The sequence below is a fragment of the Eulemur rufifrons genome, chromosome 18, assembly GCF_041146395.1.
Source record: "Eulemur rufifrons isolate Redbay chromosome 18, OSU_ERuf_1, whole genome shotgun sequence".
Lineage (NCBI taxonomy): Eukaryota > Metazoa > Chordata > Mammalia > Primates > Lemuridae > Eulemur > Eulemur rufifrons.
In genome coordinates, this window is record NC_091000.1 from 18,913,838 (window position 1) to 18,933,150 (window position 19,313).

Consider the following 19,313-nt stretch of genomic DNA (forward strand, 5'->3'; position numbering starts at 1 on the left):
CAATTTGTTCTAATTCAATTTTAGTTTGGATGATATTCTTTGCAGAGTAATAAGAAAGTTGTTAAAAAGCATGATTCATTTTGTAACTTAAAATATTTTAATCAAAATGATATAATGAAACTTCACTGGAATTTCATGTGTCAATTTGTCAATTTTCCCACCTACAGGTGTCTTTGGAAAACACTGCGAGTTGAACAGTTACGGATTTGAGGAGTTATCATACATGGAATTTCCAAGTTTGGACCCCAATAACAACTATATTTATGTCAAATTTGCAACAATCAAAAGTCATGCTTTATTGCTTTACAACTATGACAACCAGACAGGGGACCGGGCTGAGTTTTTGGCCCTTGAAATTGCCGAAGAAAGACTAAGATTTTCTTATAATTTAGGCAGTGGTACCTATAAACTCACTACCATGAAGAAGGTATCAGATGGACATTTTCACACTGTGATTGCCCGGAGAGCAGGAATGGTAAGATGGTTCATCCTACATTAACTTCATCCTGTTGTTGTATATCCGGTTAATCAGGCCTTCAAGTAAAGCATGAATCGACGTGCAGAGTTAAATTATGTTTATTCATCATTTGACCAAATTAGTTATGGACTACAACAGTATTAGAAGTGCTATTTTTCTTCTGCTCATGATGACTATGCTGCTATCTCAAAAACTTTAAAAGGGAGAAAGTAAATAGCCTAGTGCATAAAAATTTTATTGATATTTCCTGTGTGTTTTTAAGGCCATATCAGGACTATGCTTAAAATAGCTACTTTCTTTCATAAGAATTTCTGCCATAACAGAAGAAACAATTTAGGAACAAGGGGAGAATATTTTTTTACAAACACATTACTCACCAAACATGATATTTAATACTTACTTCAATGTAGTACTATTCTTATTAATCCTTATTACACTAGCACCTCAATATACTATAATCTGTGAAGTCTGTGATATAAGACTCTGTTAGAATGAAATGGGCTTTTTGGACTATCTAAGGTATTCTCAGAATGACAAATCCATTATATTTGAGATTTTCAGATTATACACAGGCATGCCTTGGAGATATTGTGGGTTTGGTTCCAGACCACTGCAAAAAGCAAATATCACAATAAAGCAATTATCAAAATAAAGTGAGTCATGCAAACTTTTTGGCTTCCCAGTACATATAAAAGTTATATTTACACTATACTGTAGTCTATTATAAAGTGTGCAATAGCTTTATGTCTAAAAAAGGTACATATCTTAAAAATATTTATTGCTAAAAAATGCTAACAATCACCTGAGTTTTCAGCAAGTGGTGATCTTTTTGCTGGTGAAGGGTCTTGCCTTAATGTTGGTGGCTGCTGACTGATCAGGGTGGTGGTTGTGAAAGGTTGGGTTGGCTGTGGCAATTTCTTAAAATAAGACAATAATGGAGTTTTCCATATTAATTGACTCTTCCTTTCATGAAAGATTTCTCTAGGACGTACGATGCTGTTTGATAGCATTTTACCCACAGTGGAAATTCTTTTAAAATTGCAGTCAATCCTCTCAAACCCTGCTGCTGCTTTATCAACTAAGTTTATGGAATATTCATAAATATTGATGTAACCATGAATATTGAGCCTTCCATAATTAGAATAAATATTTGGAGATTGATGTATCTAGTTTGGGGGTTATTATAGCCACAATAATATTCTAAAACTGATCAGTGACCCTAATGAGTGATAGTAGATATCATTTTACGCTAATTCTCCAAGCATAGGTAAGATAACCATATTTCTGAGAAGTTGTCAAGCAGACTATTATGTAGAAGAGACAATTTTACCTGATGACCTCAAAAGTCCCTTTAAACTTCATGTACATTTGATTCTATCAGACAAGGACTGGGAACTAGAGGTGAGTGGAAGAAGAAGTTCTGTAAAGTATGCAGCTCATTTGTGATATGTGGTCATAGTAATCAAGTTTTAAATAAAACCAAAGTGAAAAAAAATCTCTTCCATTATTACTTCAGTCATAGGAAAAAAGTCTCCCTATTTCTGAAAATATCCAAATTAAGCCCCCTACTGGATTGTGAATCTGTTATTTTCTACAGTTCAAATGATTTTTGTTGGAAACTGGAAATATCATTAACCTCTCAGCTTTAAATCATTGCATAGTCAGGATAGAAACATATCAATTTACAGTGGTACTAGTAGAAAAATTCAACAGTAAAAGAAGGAGTATTTAACTCTGAAGATTAAATTGCATAATCTTCTGTTCAAATAAAACAGCCCCTTGGTTATTCTTTCTTTGAGTGATGTCACTAGGCTTTTAGAAAATAAGAAAAATATATTGATATGAAATAGTAACAATGACTAACACAAAATTTTAAATAATTCTAAGGTTATTTTTCTAGTTGAGGTATTCATAAATATTCATGTGATACTGTCTAGCTTATGATAGCTTCAGGAATCTCTAGAATGGATACTTTGTATGTAGAGAGAGATGTGTTAAATCAAATAGTCGACATAAGCAACCTAAGTTGTATCATGAAAACCTAATACTGCTTTTGAGATTGAATGTCACTCAATTTTATAGATAACTGAAAAAAATCATAACTACTGAAAATTTAACTAAAGGAGGCATGAATGTCTTGACAAAGAATTAAAAGTGCAAATGTTTCCTAAAAATGTTAGTATTTATTATAATTTAATTGAAAAGGCAGCAAGGAAAAATTCACATGGCTCACCAGAGTTTATTGCATGGAGCTTATAATAATTAACTCATAGAAATATTTAAAAGTTTGCTGGACAGTGATATTCACAGTTTGTAACTTGCTTATAAATTGACCCCAGTCAGTCATTATTTTTAAAATGTGAGATATTTAAGATAAATATTTATAAATATTCCATCTAAATATATCTCATATAAATATATATTTTATGGACAGCACCTAAAAATAATAAGCAATATTGATAAAATTGGGATATTAAGGAAATGAATCATTTCCTTTCAGAATGAAAGTGACCTGATTCTGTAAGACGGAAAATCTGATATTTTTCCTCTTTGCATGCAGGGGAGGTGTCATGTTAGTCAGCTTGCTTAACCTTCCTGTGCTGTATCCTATATTTGCTTTGTTCTTATTAAAATCAACCTCAAATAGAAAGCATTCTGATAAATGGATACCTGCACAGTATTTATATTTCTCTTAGACAAGTTCTAGAATGTTGGACTAGTCCTGTTTTGTGGCATTCATAAATTTAGGTAGAACCCTTTATTCTCTCCATTGGAAGAAACTCTCAATCCTGCTATAATTCTGCATTGAGTTATGCCTCTTTTATGATTTACTGAGCATTTTCTGAAATGCCACAATCTGAAGACCTTCCTTATAATTTCAACAAAGAAGATGTGTAGGGTAGGGGGGAGGGGGGAGGAGAGGATGCATATATTCACACCTAAAGGGTGCGGGGTGCACCATCTGGGGGATGGACACGCTTGAAGCTCTGACTCGGGCGTGACAAAGGCAATATATGTAACCTAAACATTTATACCCCCATAGTATGCTGAAATAAAAAAAAATGCAAAATTTTGTCATTAGTCAAATGTTACGGAACTTTAGGGAGCAAAGGAGGGGCATCACAGCCCTGCAGAGTGCAGAATAATATGTATATACAACTTTGGTCTTAAACTGGACTGCAGCCATCTTCAGTTGCTGATACTCAATATGGAGAACACTGACTTCTTTCATATTCTCAGGCCTTTTGCCTATAAATTTATGACTTTGGTTAGTAATTGAATGGAGTGTAGTGTGTGTGTGTGTATACACACACATATATAGAACATATATACGTGTGTGTATACACACATATATAGAACATATATACATATATATATGTTCTACTAAATAGAAAGCCTTTGTCTCAAGGGGATATGCATCCCTTAGAAAGCAAAAAATGACTACTGTTAGTTGTGATTTAAATACAATTGGGGAGTTTCTACTGTATAGCATTATATAATAAAGCATTCTGATTATATATAGATATGCTGTAATATTTATAAATAATAATTCTTAAAATAAATGAGAAGAGCATTTATTTTATTTATTTTTTTGAACTTTAATCTGAGAATTAAAATTTTTGGATTGCTATAAAATATATTTTCATAATCTTTTTTAAATAAGGATGAAACATTATTAGAATAAGATTTTCCATGGGTTTTGGGGAGGTTTTTGTTTTGTTTTGTGATATGGTCTCACTCTGTTTCCCAGGCTGAAGTGCAATGGTGTCGTCGTAGCACACTGCAGCCTCAAACTCCTGGGCTCAGTCTCAGCCTCCTAAGTAGCTGGGACTACAGGTGCAGGCCACTATGCCCAGCTAATTTTTCTATTTTTTGTAGAGATGGGGTCTTACTCTTGTTCAGGCTGGTCTCAAACTCCTGGCCTCAAGTGATCCTCCTACCTCAGCCTCCCAAAGTGCTAGGATTACAGGCATGAAACACCATGACTGGCCTAGAATAAGATTTTTGAAAATCAAAAATTGAATGTTTTTTCAATTTGTTAGAATAGCCGGATAGTAGGATAAACATTCTCTCTTTAAGTTTGTAACCCAAGGAAGATGTTCCAGACCTAAGGTATTCTGGGAAGATTCTAAGGATATTAATAGTATTCTGAGGAAGATTAATGGCATTTTTATCCTTTCATCTATAAAACAAAGAGCAGGAGATTTCTGAAAGCACCCTTCCACCTCTTTATATATAGTAACAATTTTACTTTTATAGATATAAACGAAATACATGCTCATAATTTAATGTTACATTGTAATTATATTATGTTACCTTTTATAGTACATTACATCAAAGTGTTATCACAGTTTTGAAATCATGTCCACATAGAAACAAGTCCTGGATAGTATTGGCTGGAAAGGCTCATGGGGACACCGGACCCAAGCTGAACGTTTCCTTCTCTTGCGTTACAGGCCGCTTCCTTAACTGTGGATTCCTGTTCTGAGAACCAAGAACCAGGATATTGTACTGTCAGTAATGTGGCAGTTTCAGACGACTGGTAAGTAAAATAATTAGTTTGATCTTCATTATTACTTGAAATTAAAAAGGAAATTTTACACTTAAAAATAAATAATTACCCTGTTACATAGAAGTTTAAGATGCTTTATTTCTCCCCCCAAAACTTTTTCATACCATAAAATACTCTGATATAAATTAAATTACAGAATATTGTATAAAAAAGGTGTGAAATAAAGTACTAGAATGAGAATAAAACTAGAGAGAAGAAAGTTTAATGACACCAATATTTTTTGAAAAACTTCATGAAATAATTGCATGTGATTTTGGTCCTGGAAGAAGTGTAAGATAAGGACCCCAATTCTTTCAAAACACATTCTGTAAAAGTGTATGTGATGATTATCAGTAAATGTTTTAATAGCACCTAAAGCTGAAATATACCATTCATCTATCAAAAAATAAGTGATTTTAATAGAAACAGTAACAGACGGAAAAGTAAATATTGATACATCATTCATATTCATTCTTTTTTAAATTAAACATTCTGCTAAAAATCTTTTTTGTTGGTACTAATATTGTTACCTTTGCTTTTTTATTTAGGACTCTTGATGTTCAGCCAAATCGAGTCACAGTTGGAGGTATCAGGTCCCTGGAACCAATCCTTCAGAGGAGAGGACACGTGGAAAGCCACGATTTTGTTGGGTGTATAATGGAGTTTGCAGTCAATGGGAGGCCTCTGGAACCCAGCCAAGCTTTGGCAGCACAAGGCATACTAGATCAGTAAGGCAATTTTATTTCTTACAATTTTAAAGAAAAATGCAAAAAGTATATGATTCAGTAACTGAGCATCAAAAGATGAAATTTTTGTACTCAAATCCCTAAAAATACCAAATGTTTTACATTGTTTTGAATTTTAAATATTATTAATAACTCTGCAATGAACACATTTTCACAAAAATCTTTGCACATTAGTTTCTTGGATGTGATCTCTAGAAATAAAATTACAAAGACAGAGCTGTGAATACATTCTCATGTTTGTAACTTAAGTGCTTGAATACATTTGGCATTTGTCTTTCTTATTCTATATGTTATTCTTGTTCTGTTACAAAGTATTTCTGGCTCATCATTATTAATTGAACAGTATAGAAAAATACAGGGTCTTGATTGCCAACCATTGGTAATATTTTGGTGTGGATCCTGTATCTCTCTCCATGTTCACACAAATACTTTTTCAAATACCATTTTTTTAAAAGAAATATGTTGTGAACATCTTTTTAGGTCAAAACCTGCTCAGACGAAACTTTTAGACTTGCCTTTGAGTCCTTTCTTTCTGCCGGACCTTATATCCAGTCTGCCAGCAACCAGAATGACAATTTTAAAGCCCAAGTCAGGTCTTATCTCAACTCCAAGTGCTTCAGTAACTTCCCATCTCTCTCAGAGTAAAAGTCAAAAGTCCTTACCCTGACTGTCAAGGCTTTATGATCTGGCCTCCCCCTTAACTTCCTGACTCCTTAACTTCTCCTTCTTGTTCACTCAGCTCCCGCCACATTGAGCCCCTTGGTGTTCCTCAAACATGGCACTGTGCTTTTCACTTTAGGGCTTTCTCACTTGCTGTTTCCTCTGCCTAGAGTGATCTTCTACCAGAAATATTTTGCTCTCTTATTTTGTTTAGATCTTAACAAACACAGGTCCTTCTTTCATTGCCTAAAGACTCAGCAAATCCCCATACTCCCTATACCCTTTCTCTGTCTTAATTTTCCCATAGAACTTCCCTCTCTCTAACATAACTACATATATAGCAACTTTTTTTCTTTATTGTTTGTCTCTTCCACAAGGAAATATAAACATTTCATGAATGCATGGATTTTTTTTTTTTATCACTTTACTCCATGCTTAGAACAGTACTTGGCATACAGTAGACATTCAATAAACCTTAGTTGCCTGAGTAGCCTGGTAGAGAGGTATCAAGTAAGTATGTGACTCCTAGATCATCTTAGCTGAAATGCTTATTTGACCAAGGTATTTTGCCCAAATAAGACTTAATTTCAAGATGAAATTGTAACCCCCTTATCTTTATTGTGAAAGTTGTTGTTTTTATTTAATCTTCTCCTTTAGTACGAGGCAGACCATTTATTACAGGACAACTTCTAGTTTGATTAGTCCTTCTAAATGTAGTTAGAACTTGAGCTTCAAATAATAGAGTGCTTGAAATTAAACAGGTTCGTAAAAGTTGGTGTCTACTTTTTGCAAAGTCCCCCCCATCTTGCATGTGCTTTATGGCTCTTTATTGTGATTTTATTACAGATGCCCTAGACTAGAAGGTGCTTGTACTCGCAGCCCCTGCCAACATGGTGGCACCTGTATGGACTACTGGTCATGGCAGCAGTGTCAATGCAAAGAAGGGTTGACTGGGAAATACTGTGAAAAATGTATGTGAGCCCGTCCATCTTTCACTGGAAATTATAACCACGAAAAGATAAATATATCCATCCAAATATGTGATTGAATTAGAAATTATATTTTCATCCTAAGTATTGAAAATATTAAATGGAAAATAATTGGTAAAATACAGTGACAATATTAAATTTATTTTTTTAACCTGAAGAAAAGTGATATCCTTATAAAGAATTATTTAAACTTAACTAAATCTTTAGCTTCCATCTTATAAATATATCATTCTGTTATTTTTGTTTTACCTATAGGAATGATAGTCATTTTAAAAGATCAGGGTTTTATTCAGGCTTTGGTTTCATATTATCTGCCTTTGGGGAATATTTCTTTGTTGAATTTTCTGTATTTGGGTAAAAAACAATGTATACACACCAAGACAGCATTGAGCTCAAAACATCATACAATAGCAATACAATATATTAAAATTAAGAATGATACTCTTGTTTTAATTTGCAAGTACTGGAATTAGTTTTAAATGTTAATTTTTAAGTCCCTTCATTAATTATCTTTTGAGGCCTAATGTTATTGTTAGTAGGACATTAATGTGTCCAAGCCATCATTAGAAAATGGTGCGCTCTAATTTCAAGCTGTGCATCACACTAACTAACCTTAATGGGACCTCTTTTATAAAAAGTACTTCATTTTCAAACAGGTGGCTACTACTTATATTAATTACAGGTATATGACCACTTTTTAAGGAGGAATTTGATTCACTTATAATATGGAAATGAATAGAAATGTGTGACAAAATTTAGGCTCTAGTATAATCTAAAATATCTTAGTAGCAGGAAGTATGATTATGTGTAATTATTTCAGAGATAATTAAAACATTTTTAAAAGTATGTTGTCACATGATTTTTTAAAGTAATGAGAATTTACTAGATAGGAGCCTAAATATATCTGGAATATCAGATGAGTCATTGGCTAGATAAATGCCTGAGCCTCTTTTTCTGAAATCAAGATATAAGTCACATACTATAAAATTTATCCTTTTAAATTGTACCAGTTAGTGCTAAAATCCTTTTGAGCTCATCTTTTAATGTACTTTCTTTAGCTATATTATTTGTTACCATAACTTTAAATTTCTATACTTCTGGAGTGTGAACATTTTATCAGATTACCACAAATTATAATTATATGTATTATATATGAGGATAAATTAAATTATACATGATGATAACTGAAAATAAAGTTAATTACAAATATAAATTTTGGTCATACACATTTGTCCAAATGTATAACATGCTAGAGACTAAAGATCCCAAGTCATTTTAACTATGAAAACATATATTCAGGTATAAATTTTGGAAATATAGTTAAACTCACTACAAACAAAATTTTCAAGTGCATATTTCCAGGTGGCTATGTCTTCAGATATTCATGATATATATCATGTGGCAAATATTTTTTGACTATTTCCCAAATGATTAATGACTGTTAGAAAGTATTTTACATTTCATGGTTCTGAAATGGATTTAAGTATTTGAAATCAACAAAATAATAATTCACAAATAGAAATTACTTTTTCAAGAGTAGATTTAAGGTGCATTCAATCCAAAACTTAATATTTTCATTGTCCTTTTTATTTTTGGTCACCATAGAAAACTCTGTAAGAAGTGCCTAATGGGCGCATTCATTTTCTCTTTTTTCTTTGGCTTTCAGCTGTTACCCCTGACACTGCCTTATCTCTAGAAGGCAAAGGGCGCTTGGACTACCACATGAGTCAGAATGAGAAGCGGGAGTATTTGTTAAGACAGAGCATACGAGGTGCCACGTTGGAATCTTTTGGTGTGAACAGTCTGGAAATAAAATTCAGGACAAGAAGCGAGAATGGCATTTTAATCCATATCCAAGAAAGCAGCAATTACACTACTGTGAAGGTGAGATAAAAGCTAATGGTGACTTCATTTGACTAGACCGCCTGCTGTGTCATGGTTTAAATCACTTCTCCCATAATTTCTGTCCTTTTCTTTACAACACATTGGAGTTCCGACTAATGCTGGGCACTATTCCAATAGCATCTATCTTAACTATTCCCCAGGCATTGGCCAGAGTAACAAAGATCTGAATGGTCTGGTTTCTAAACACTTTTGTTTTGGTTTAGAATAGAGACCACTGCCAGGTAGGCCAGCACAGAAAGAATTAGTTGCAGTCTATTTTTCTGGTGGAAATTTATATGTCTTTTTTTCTACTTTTAAACAAAGCAAAACAAAAATATAATGTGTCTTGGAAATGGAAAAATATTTTCTCTAAGAATTATTTCAAATTCTGATAAGTATATGTTAATTGGCAGGATTACAATAAGAAAAAACATTTTGAAATTATCTAACTTTACTCTAGAGCATATGTTCAATTTACCATCTAGGTAAACTCTGTGAAGTTAAGTATATTTGGAACTTAGTATAAGTAAAATTTTACCTAACCTCTCCAAATGATTTTTAAATAAATAATTTTTTAAAATTGCATTTCATGAAAACAATGGATTGATTCATCATTAGGCCTTTACATAATTTCGTTTTTTTTCTCATCTGTAAATAGTTGCTGAACTGGTGAATAATTTTATTAGATATGCATTTTTCTATCAGCTCTTAGCTTTCAGAATTTTTAAAACACTATTCTGCTTTCTGTCCCACAGCTAAGTCATCATCTCTTAGACAACAGTTTCTTTAGTTATTATAACTACTTTTCCTTAATATTATTTTGTATAATTCCATTGATAATTCTTAATATAAATTTTAGTAAATTCTTAGGAAACCAAGCCTGTATTTTCACCCATAAATCAATATTTCATAATTACTAAAAAGATTAGTTCATGAAGAACTACTAAAAATAAAAATAGAAGTTCACCTCTAAACTTTAGCCTTCTTTTCCTCGAAATTTCAGTCTGTCCAAGCCAACCCTGGTTGTTATGTTGCATGTACATATCTTTAATAAGTAGTACAAACACCATTTTTTTAAATTTCTCAAATTATAATCCTCCTAGACCAGACATTTTCAACTGGGGGTGATTTTACCTCCCCCTGCCGCTCCTCTCCCCCGGCCAGGGGGCAGTCACTTGGCAATGTCTGGAGACACATTTGATTGTCACAGTTGGAGGGGTGGGAAGGATCTGTGTGCATCTAGCAGGTAGAGGTCAGGAATGCTGCTAAACATCCTACTGTGCACAACACAGCACCCACAACAAAGAACTGCCTAGTCCAAAATGTCAGTAGTGCCAACTGGAGATACTCTACCCTACAAAAGAACATCTTCAGGTTATAACTTTTTCTCTATTATTGAAGCAAAGGACCCAGTTTGAGAATTAATAAATCAACTGTAAAACATAACACGTACACCACTGTATAATGTGGTGTTTATAATTTTCATTGAAAAGATATTAAAAGTAAAGAAATTAAAGAAGCAAAAACAGAAGTAATTCTTCTTCTTCTGTAAGAAGTGTATTTTATATTTTATATGCTTTGAGAGGCTTTGACTTTGAGGTCTGTGCATTATCTGTTAAGCTGCTTCCAAGTCCTTGTGCCGTTTAAAAATGACATATGAATATTTCTCTTCATTATCTCTTTAAGCCAAGGAATTCAGTCAAAATACAATGTGGTTGAAAAAAATCAGAGACAAAATTTTTTCTTCCCTAATGAAGACGCTGAAAGTTAAAAACCATTTTTGTCACCATAAATTCTTGCATTTCCAACAGGACAGTAGCATGCAACTTCTCTAGATTGTTCCTTTGGTAGCAAGCACTTATTAATAGATTTTTTTTTCTGAAAGGAACATAAGTGCTAATTGATAAAAATCATGACTAATACAAACCAAAATCCATACTTTTTGCATGAAAATTTTGAAAAGAAGCTTTTCAGAGATTCATGGGCTTGGCAGGTAAAGAGAATAGATAAAAAAAAATAGAGACAATGACTAAGAAGAACTAAATAAGACTAGAAGACAGTGGCTGTTTTAAGCAGGCAAATTATTTGGATGGCCAGAATATGGTCTACTTGTACAGGCTAGAAAGCTAGTTAGAATGGACTTTGACTTAGGAGTTAGCTTATCAGTGGCTTGGGTTTCTTTTCTTTTTACTCTTCTGCTCTTCCTTTCTCTCTTATGTTTTGCATACTCTGATTCAATCTCTCTCCTTATCTCAATCTATCTCTCTCTTTTTTTCTCTCTCGCTCATGTGTACACACACACACACACACACACACACACAGGCAGGCAGAAGATGAAGATACTTTGTGAAACATGAGGAAGAGTTTTGAGCCAGTGGGGTTCCATGTGGTTAGAGCAGAGAGAAGGTATCAGGAGGAGGTAAAGATGGTAATGTGAGGAGAGAGAAGAATATGTAGAATAGATTGGATCTGTTCAGATAAAAAAAAAAAAAAGAGAGAAAATTTCAGAAAGAAAGGGAAAAAGAAAGACTACTGTTGTATAACTTTATTGACATGATATTTAAAGCATTTCACAAATCTCTTATCATTCCTAGCATATGATGTAGCTCCATATTTGGAGTTCTGTGATAATAAGCCGATAATGGACTTTATTTCTACTCCAAATAAGTTTTATCATTTTGTGTTTGTTTGTGTGTTTGTTTAAAGGAGGCTACAGAATTGGAATAAGAGATTTAAATCTCTATAGATTCAAAAATAAATAAATGAAGAAATAAGTACAGTAATGTGTTGCTTAATGACAGGTATACACATTCTGATAAGTGCATAGTGCATCATTAGGCCAGTTCATCCTTGTGTGAACATGGTAGAGTGTATAAAAAATGGTACACCTATATAGGGTTCTGACCATGAATGGAGCTTGCAGGACTGGAAGTTGCTCTGGGTGAAGGATGACATGGTGAGACCAGTTGGGAGAGAAACTGGGAGGAGGCTCTTTCCCACGCTTCTTTTCAAACGACTCTGGCTATAACTAAAAAGAAGTTGCTGTTTTTACTGTGTCATGAAATGTTGCCCATTTGATGAAATGTTATTGTCATTTAACTTGAATTTTCTTTTTGTTTTTTTCCTATCTGACTTTGGTACTGAAATATATTATTATCTGGAAAGGTTGCTTTAATAAAATATTACTGTATGAAAAACGTATGTAAATGTGTTAGGCATATTTTCCACAGAATACAAATGAACTGATTTTTAGTTCTACCAGATGTGTTTGTTGCATGTAGAAATAGCATTTGATCTGAGTGACAAAATAAACTGGTCTAGCCTTTGATTCCCGTTATTTGAGGCACAGTGCCACCTCATCCCCTAGCCAAGGCACCAGCTCTGGCAGTTATGATGGGATCATGCTCCCTGAACCAAATGCTCATCCTGCCTCATAAATTATTTCATGTTCTAAAGTGGTCTTCTCAAAATACTGGAAAATTGGTAGCTGGAAACTGGAGTAGGAGCATCCTGTTACCCAATGTTCTACTGGGCAAAGTAAAAGAAACCAAATGTCCCTTAGATAAATTGTAAAAGACAGCCAAAGTGAAGACTTGCCCAGACACCTCATTATTAAGAATTCACCGTTTATTCATCATAGCTTTTCATCTCAATAAGTGATATAAATAATAGGCATTATTTTTCCTAAAATTCCAGTGAGTAATAGATGAGAGGTAAAACAATTTATTTTCGTCTCTATTTTTCCAACTATGCTTCCTTTTTAGCTGAGCATTCAGTTTTCTTTTTGCAAGTGGTTTTCACATTTTTTGATTACTGTGGGCCTTTTACTAAACTTAACAATATCATACACTCACCACTGCCATTGAAATACAAATAATCACAAAGAAGGTGTAATTTACTTATTTTTAAATGGTTATTCACCCCTGTATTATCTCAATTGTATTCTGGAAAATAATTCTATGTATCTTGAAAAATTAGGTATAAATATAAGAATACCCTAAAAACTATTAAAACTATTAAATGTGAAAGGATATTTTACCTCAAATTGTAAAGACAAGATGTGTAATTATACTCTAATATAACCAGATTCTTCAGCTATGCTCTCTGTTTGAAATTGATCAAAATTTTAGTTTCCCTAAGAATTTCTATTTAAGCATATTATATTTTAATTTTATATTATCTTTAATATGTTTTACAGATTAAGAATGGCAAAGTACATTTTACATCAGATGCAGGAATTGCCGGGAAAGTGGAGAGAAATATTCCTGAAGTATATGTTGCAGATGGCCACTGGCATACTTTCCTAATTGGGAAAAATGGAACAGCCACAGTATTGTCCATCGACAGAATATATAACAGAGATATCATCCATCCTACTCAGGATTTTGGTGGCTTTGATGTGCTTACTATATCTCTTGGAGGAATTCCACCCAATCAAGCTCACCGAGACACTCAAACAGGTAAATGTTTATGTTGAGTAGAGTCACAAAGGAAAGGTAAAATGTTTCCTCAAAAAGTAACCGATTTATACTTTCCTGGGGAGCATGTTAAAAATGAAAAAAAAAAAGTAATTTGTTTTGGTGTAAAGAGCAGCTAAAATCTATGCATTTAGCATGGATCCCATATTCTAGGGCTATCATAATTAACTTTAGAAAGTTTGTAGTAAGTTATCAGCCATCACTTCCTTTAGGTAACTGCATCTGTCCTACCAAGATATAATTCAGCCCATGGTGCTTCATGCTTTGCTTGTCCACCAAACATTTATTTATACATTTATTCATTTATTTATTCATTCATAGCCACGCTCTTCATGGAACACATGATTCATTAAGGGAGACAACCATCAATCAAATCCTTACACAAGTAAATGTGTTATTTTAATCTATAATAAATGTTGTGAAGGAAGAATGAAGATGTAGTGAAAAAAAAGAAGAAGGAAAAGAAAATTAGCTGGAAATTGACATGTGTACTTAAATCTGAATGAGTACATAATGATGAAAGATTAATTTATATTGATGAGAATTAAATAAAAGGGAGTAGATTATGTAAAGGTTACAGAACACAGCACATTGGAGCTGATGTCAAAAGGCAAAAGATGAAGTTGGAAATGAAGCAGGGATTTCAAGACCATGTTGTAGTTTTGATGTTATTTGTGGAAGAATGTGAAGTTATTAAAATCTTTAATCACTGGAGTGTTAAGATTAGACATGCAGCAATAGGAAAGATCATTCAGGCTACCACATGGAAAATGAATTTGAGAAGGGCGTGAGGGGATGTGCAGAAATTTTCTTGTGAGCTCCTGTTAGTGTGGTGGCTGAAGAATTAGAAAGGAATGGATAGGCAAAAAGTATTCTAGGAACTAATGTCAACCAAAGTCGTGGTGATTATGTAAAATTCAGGGAGGTTTCTGACTTTTCAACTGTAAGAAGTATAGTGCCACTGAGAAAGGAAACTGCAGAACACTGCAAAAGGAGCCCATCTCTGGAAAACATCAGATTGGGTTTGGGACATTTTGGGTTTGAAGCATATTTGAGAAAGACCTTTGGATGGCTGGGATGGAACTTAAAGTTAGACTTTACCTGGAAATACATATTTAGGGGTTGTCAGCGTCAAGCAGGTAATCGAAGTACTGGGCCTGGGTGTGGTCACCTAATACGCCCAGGGCACTCCCTCGACTACAGAATGAGTCAGAAAAGGACACTAAGTAATAGGAACAAATCCAGCAGTGTAGGAACAGAAGCAGATGTCCCAACCCTTATGGAAAAAGAGGGTATCAGGGATGGGACTGTCACTAGAGAGAAATGATGCATCAAATAAGGAACACTGAAAAAATGCATGAATGAGTAATGGAGTTAAGGCATAAAAGTTAAAGTCCAGGTCACAAGTACTTATGTATTTACTTTATTTTAGAATACAGACACTAATTCATTTGGATGTTGTAAGAAAAGAAGCAGAAACAAATCATGCTTTTTTGTTAGTGTCAAAAGAGGTTCTTGGGCTCTGAGATAGAAGCATTACCAGTACTAGTGCACTCCAGTTTAATGAGGTGCTTCTCAACTTTTCATTTCATCTTTATCAGCATCCTAAAGAGACATTGTAGATATTTTTTTCTAACCCTTCCATCCCCAGGTCATGAAATGTTAATATCATAGTCATATTTTTCATTTGTACTTTCGAGGCCCAGAAACCATCATATTAGCTAAAATTTTTCTTTTGTTCCCCAAGAACCTACATTCACCTTCATTGGCAATGCATGATCAAGTGGTTGAAGTTATTGGTCTATTTTTGTTGTTTTTAAGTTGCTTAAAAAACCTTTTATTTCTATGTATGCAATTCTTGGTAAATAAACTATAAAAACTAAAGAAATAGATAAATGAAAAGAGAGAGAAAAAGAAAATCCAGCCTGTCCAAGTCATTCATAAATCTTCAGAAGGAGTGGGATCCAGGCATTGTGCTCCATGTGTGTGTCATGGTAACCTTACACATCTTGCTAAGATGTCCCATGCACAGCCTGACTGCTTGTGAACTGGACGGTGGCTGAGACTGTGGTTTCTCTGCTCTCTCAGGAGGAGATTGTGAAGCTTCTCTTTACCAGATCCAAGCAGTATAGTGTAAGCCTTTGCTTTTTTTCCAGAAGGCCTCACTGCTACTTCTTCCCTCTGCAGGTTTTGATGGCTGCATTGCTTCTGTGCTGTACGGTGGAGAAAGTCTTCCTTTCAGTGGGAAGCATAGCTTGGCCTCCATCTCAAAAACAGATCCCTCGGTGAAGATTGGCTGTCGTGGCCCGAACATTTGTGCCAGCAACCCCTGCTGGGGAGATTTACTGTGCATTAACCAGTGGTATGCCTACAAGTGTGTTCCTCCTGGAGACTGCGCCTCCCACCCATGCCAGAACGGTGGCAGCTGTGAGCCAGGCCTGCACTCTGGCTTCACCTGTAGCTGCCCAGAGTCGTACACTGGGAGGACCTGTGAGATGGTGGTGGCCTGTCTTGGGGTCCTCTGTCCTCAGGGGAAGGTGTGCAAAGCTGGAAGTCCTGGGGGCTACGTTTGTGTTCTGAGTCAAGCCCCTGAAGAGATCTCCCTGCCGCTGTGGGCCGTGCCTGCCATCGTGGGCAGCTGTGCGACAGTCCTGGCCTTCCTGGTCTTGAGCCTGATTCTGTGCAATCAGTGCAGGGGGAAGAAGGCCAAAAATCCCAAAGAGGAGAAGAAACCCAAGGAAAAGAAGAAAAAGGGAAGTGAGAATGTTGCTTTCGATGATCCAGACAACATCCCCCCGTATGGGGACGACCTGACCGTGAGGAAGCAGCCTGAAGGGAACCCGAAGCCAGATATCATCGAAAGGGAAAACCCCTACCTTATCTATGACGAGACGGACATTCCTCACAACTCAGAAACCATCCCCAGCGCCCCTCTGGCCTCTCCGGAGCAGGAGATAGAGCACTATGACATTGACAACGCCAGCAGCATCGCTCCGTCGGATGCAGACATCATCCAGCACTATAAGCAGTTCCGGAGCCACACCCCGAAATTTTCTATCCAGAGGCACAGTCCCCTCGGCTTCGCGAGGCAATCCCCCATGCCCTTGGGGGCGAGCAGTCTGACTTACCAGCCCTCCTACGGTCAAGGTTTAAGAACCAGCTCGCTCAGCCACTCAGCCTGCCCGACTCCCAACCCTCTGTCTCGACACAGTCCGGCCCCTTTCTCCAAGTCCTCCACTTTCTACAGAAACAGCCCCGCCAGGGAATTGCATCTTCCTATAAGGGATGGGAATACTTTGGAAATGCACGGTGACGCCTGCCAACCTGGCATTTTCAACTATGCCACAAGGCTGGGCAGGAGAAGCAAGAGTCCTCAGGCCATGGCATCGCATGGCTCTAGACCGGGGAGTCGCCTAAAGCAGCCAATGGGGCAGATCCCTCTGGAATCTTCTCCTCCGGTTGGACTCTCGATTGAAGAGGTGGAGAGGCTCAACACGCCTCGCCCTAGAAACCCGAGTATCTGCAGCGCGGACCACGGGAGGTCTTCTTCAGAGGACGACTGCAGAAGGCCCCTGTCCAGAACAAGGAACCCAGCCGATGGCATTCCAGCTCCAGAATCATCTTCTGATAGTGACTCCCATGAGTCTTTCACTTGCTCAGAAATGGAATATGACAGGGAGAAGCCAATGGTATACACTTCCAGGATGCCCAAATTATCTCAAGTCAACGAATCTGACGCAGATGACGAAGATAATTACGGAGCCAGACTGAAGCCTCGGCGGTACCACGGCCGCAGGGCCGAGGGAGGACCCGCGGGCACCCAGGCGACAGCGCCCGGGCCCGCTGACAGCACGCTGCCCTTGCCGCTCGGGCAGCAAGCGGGGACTTTCAACTGGGACAACCTCTTGAACTGGGGCCCCGGCTTTGGCCATTATGTAGATGTTTTTAAAGATTTGGCGTCTCTCCCAGAAAAAGCAGCAGCAAATGAAGAAGGCAAAGCTGGGACAACTAAGCCAGCCCCCAAAGACGGGGAGGCAGAACAGTATGTGTGAAGTTTATGTACTGGCGTTATAAAAATATAAAAACAAGGAACACTCAAACCACGTACGGTTGCCGACTAGGTTGGGTCACATTTGAAACACAGGCCAGTATGATCTGGTGTGGTGGAGGGAAACGTTAAAAAAATAATAACCACAATGCTGCTGAAACAGACTCAGAACAACTCTTAATTTAAATATGCTTGGTTGAATTCCTTTTCCTGCATGCATTGTGTTTTGTAACTAGCTACGTGGCATGCAGCATTTTGCAAAGTTTTTCTTATTTACCAGTGTTTGATTTGTGATTTTTAAAATTAATACCTTTATCATTGCAGAGATGAACTTGTTCTTTCACAGTGGGGTAAGTGTACTGTTTCCATTATATTGTTATAATTCTATTTTGCATTGCAAGATCCAGGTTTAACCGGTCCTCGTGAAGTGTCGTAAAGAACCCCCCTATCCTTGAATGAAAGACTAAGTACAATTAACATTTTTCAGAATTATAGATTCGTGTTTGATGTTACTCAGAAATACCTGAGTATTGGAGTAAGTTTTACGTGACAGTGGGTACTAAAATTAGGTCATTTTGTTAAGCACTTTAAAGCTTTCTTATGAAATTGTGTTAAAACTTCTGAACCTTTTTGCAGATGATTATAGTCTCCTGACTTTCATTAGGCTTCCATTTGGAACAAAATGATTGCATGTTGTCCCCAGAACACTGCCATCTTCCTGCTGCGAATGGTGTTCGCAGCAGCACTTCTAAGAGACATTTTCAAAAGTTATTTATTGAAAAAATATTCTATGCTTTTAACATTTTAAAGAATTGATCTAAGGAAAGCCTATGATTGGACTTATTTTTCAACCATTTAACATGTACACCAAGTACCAAGTCCAATTTCAACATTTATTTTCTGTCATTTTGTAGATCCTTTTTTTTAATACTGTGTAAAAACTTTTTTTACACCTAAGCTGTGTTTTTGATACTGATATTTTCCTATGATGAATAGTTTTCTTACTTTCGGGGAAGGTAAGAAAAGACTTTTTTTACATTTGTTACTTATGTAACATTCATATTTTCCACATTTTGATATTTGTAACATACTGTATGCTTTCTACTTGTAAATGTCAACAATAGAATTAAAATATTTATTTAAAATACTTTGTATTCAGAGTGTAATATAATTTTTTATCATTCTATAATCTTGTATGACCAACTGAGAATAATCTATGCTTGTCAATAGGGTATGGCAAGTTGAACTATAATATATATGGGCAGCATCATTTTCTTTTAAAAAACAGGAATATGGATCATTGCCAGAACAGATATTTTGATGTCACTTTACTGCATTCCTACTTGTCAGAATTCTTGGATTTCCCTGGAGTATAATGAGTCTAGACTAGGTTGATCTTAGGGGCTACGTTTGTTATAAACCCGGTTTAAGCATTCTTGGAATAAATGTTTAGAAGTTCCCAGTAGAATATTTTCACT

General features: G+C 35.8%; 1 protein-coding gene across 2 annotated transcripts in view; it reads left to right on the forward strand.

Annotated features, from left to right (window-relative positions):
- Positions 1-18,982, forward strand: part of FAT4 (FAT atypical cadherin 4) — a 153,930-nt gene extending 134,948 nt beyond the window's left edge. The window contains exons 11-18 of one of the 2 annotated variants that reach the window (XM_069493146.1): positions 168-475; positions 4,936-5,021; positions 5,579-5,758; positions 7,283-7,407; positions 9,092-9,309; positions 13,508-13,769; positions 14,924-14,926; positions 15,975-18,053. In XM_069493146.1, coding sequence (XP_069349247.1) covers positions 168-475; positions 4,936-5,021; positions 5,579-5,758; positions 7,283-7,407; positions 9,092-9,309; positions 13,508-13,769; positions 14,924-14,926; positions 15,975-17,839 — 3,047 coding nt within the window. In that variant the 3' untranslated portion in view covers positions 17,840-18,053. Of the gene's footprint in view, positions 1-167; positions 476-4,935; positions 5,022-5,578; positions 5,759-7,282; positions 7,408-9,091; positions 9,310-13,507; positions 13,770-14,923; positions 14,927-15,974 lie in introns of both variants that reach the window. The other variant, XM_069493145.1, reaches the window with a different exon arrangement.
- The last annotated feature ends 331 nt before the right edge of the window (positions 18,983-19,313 follow it).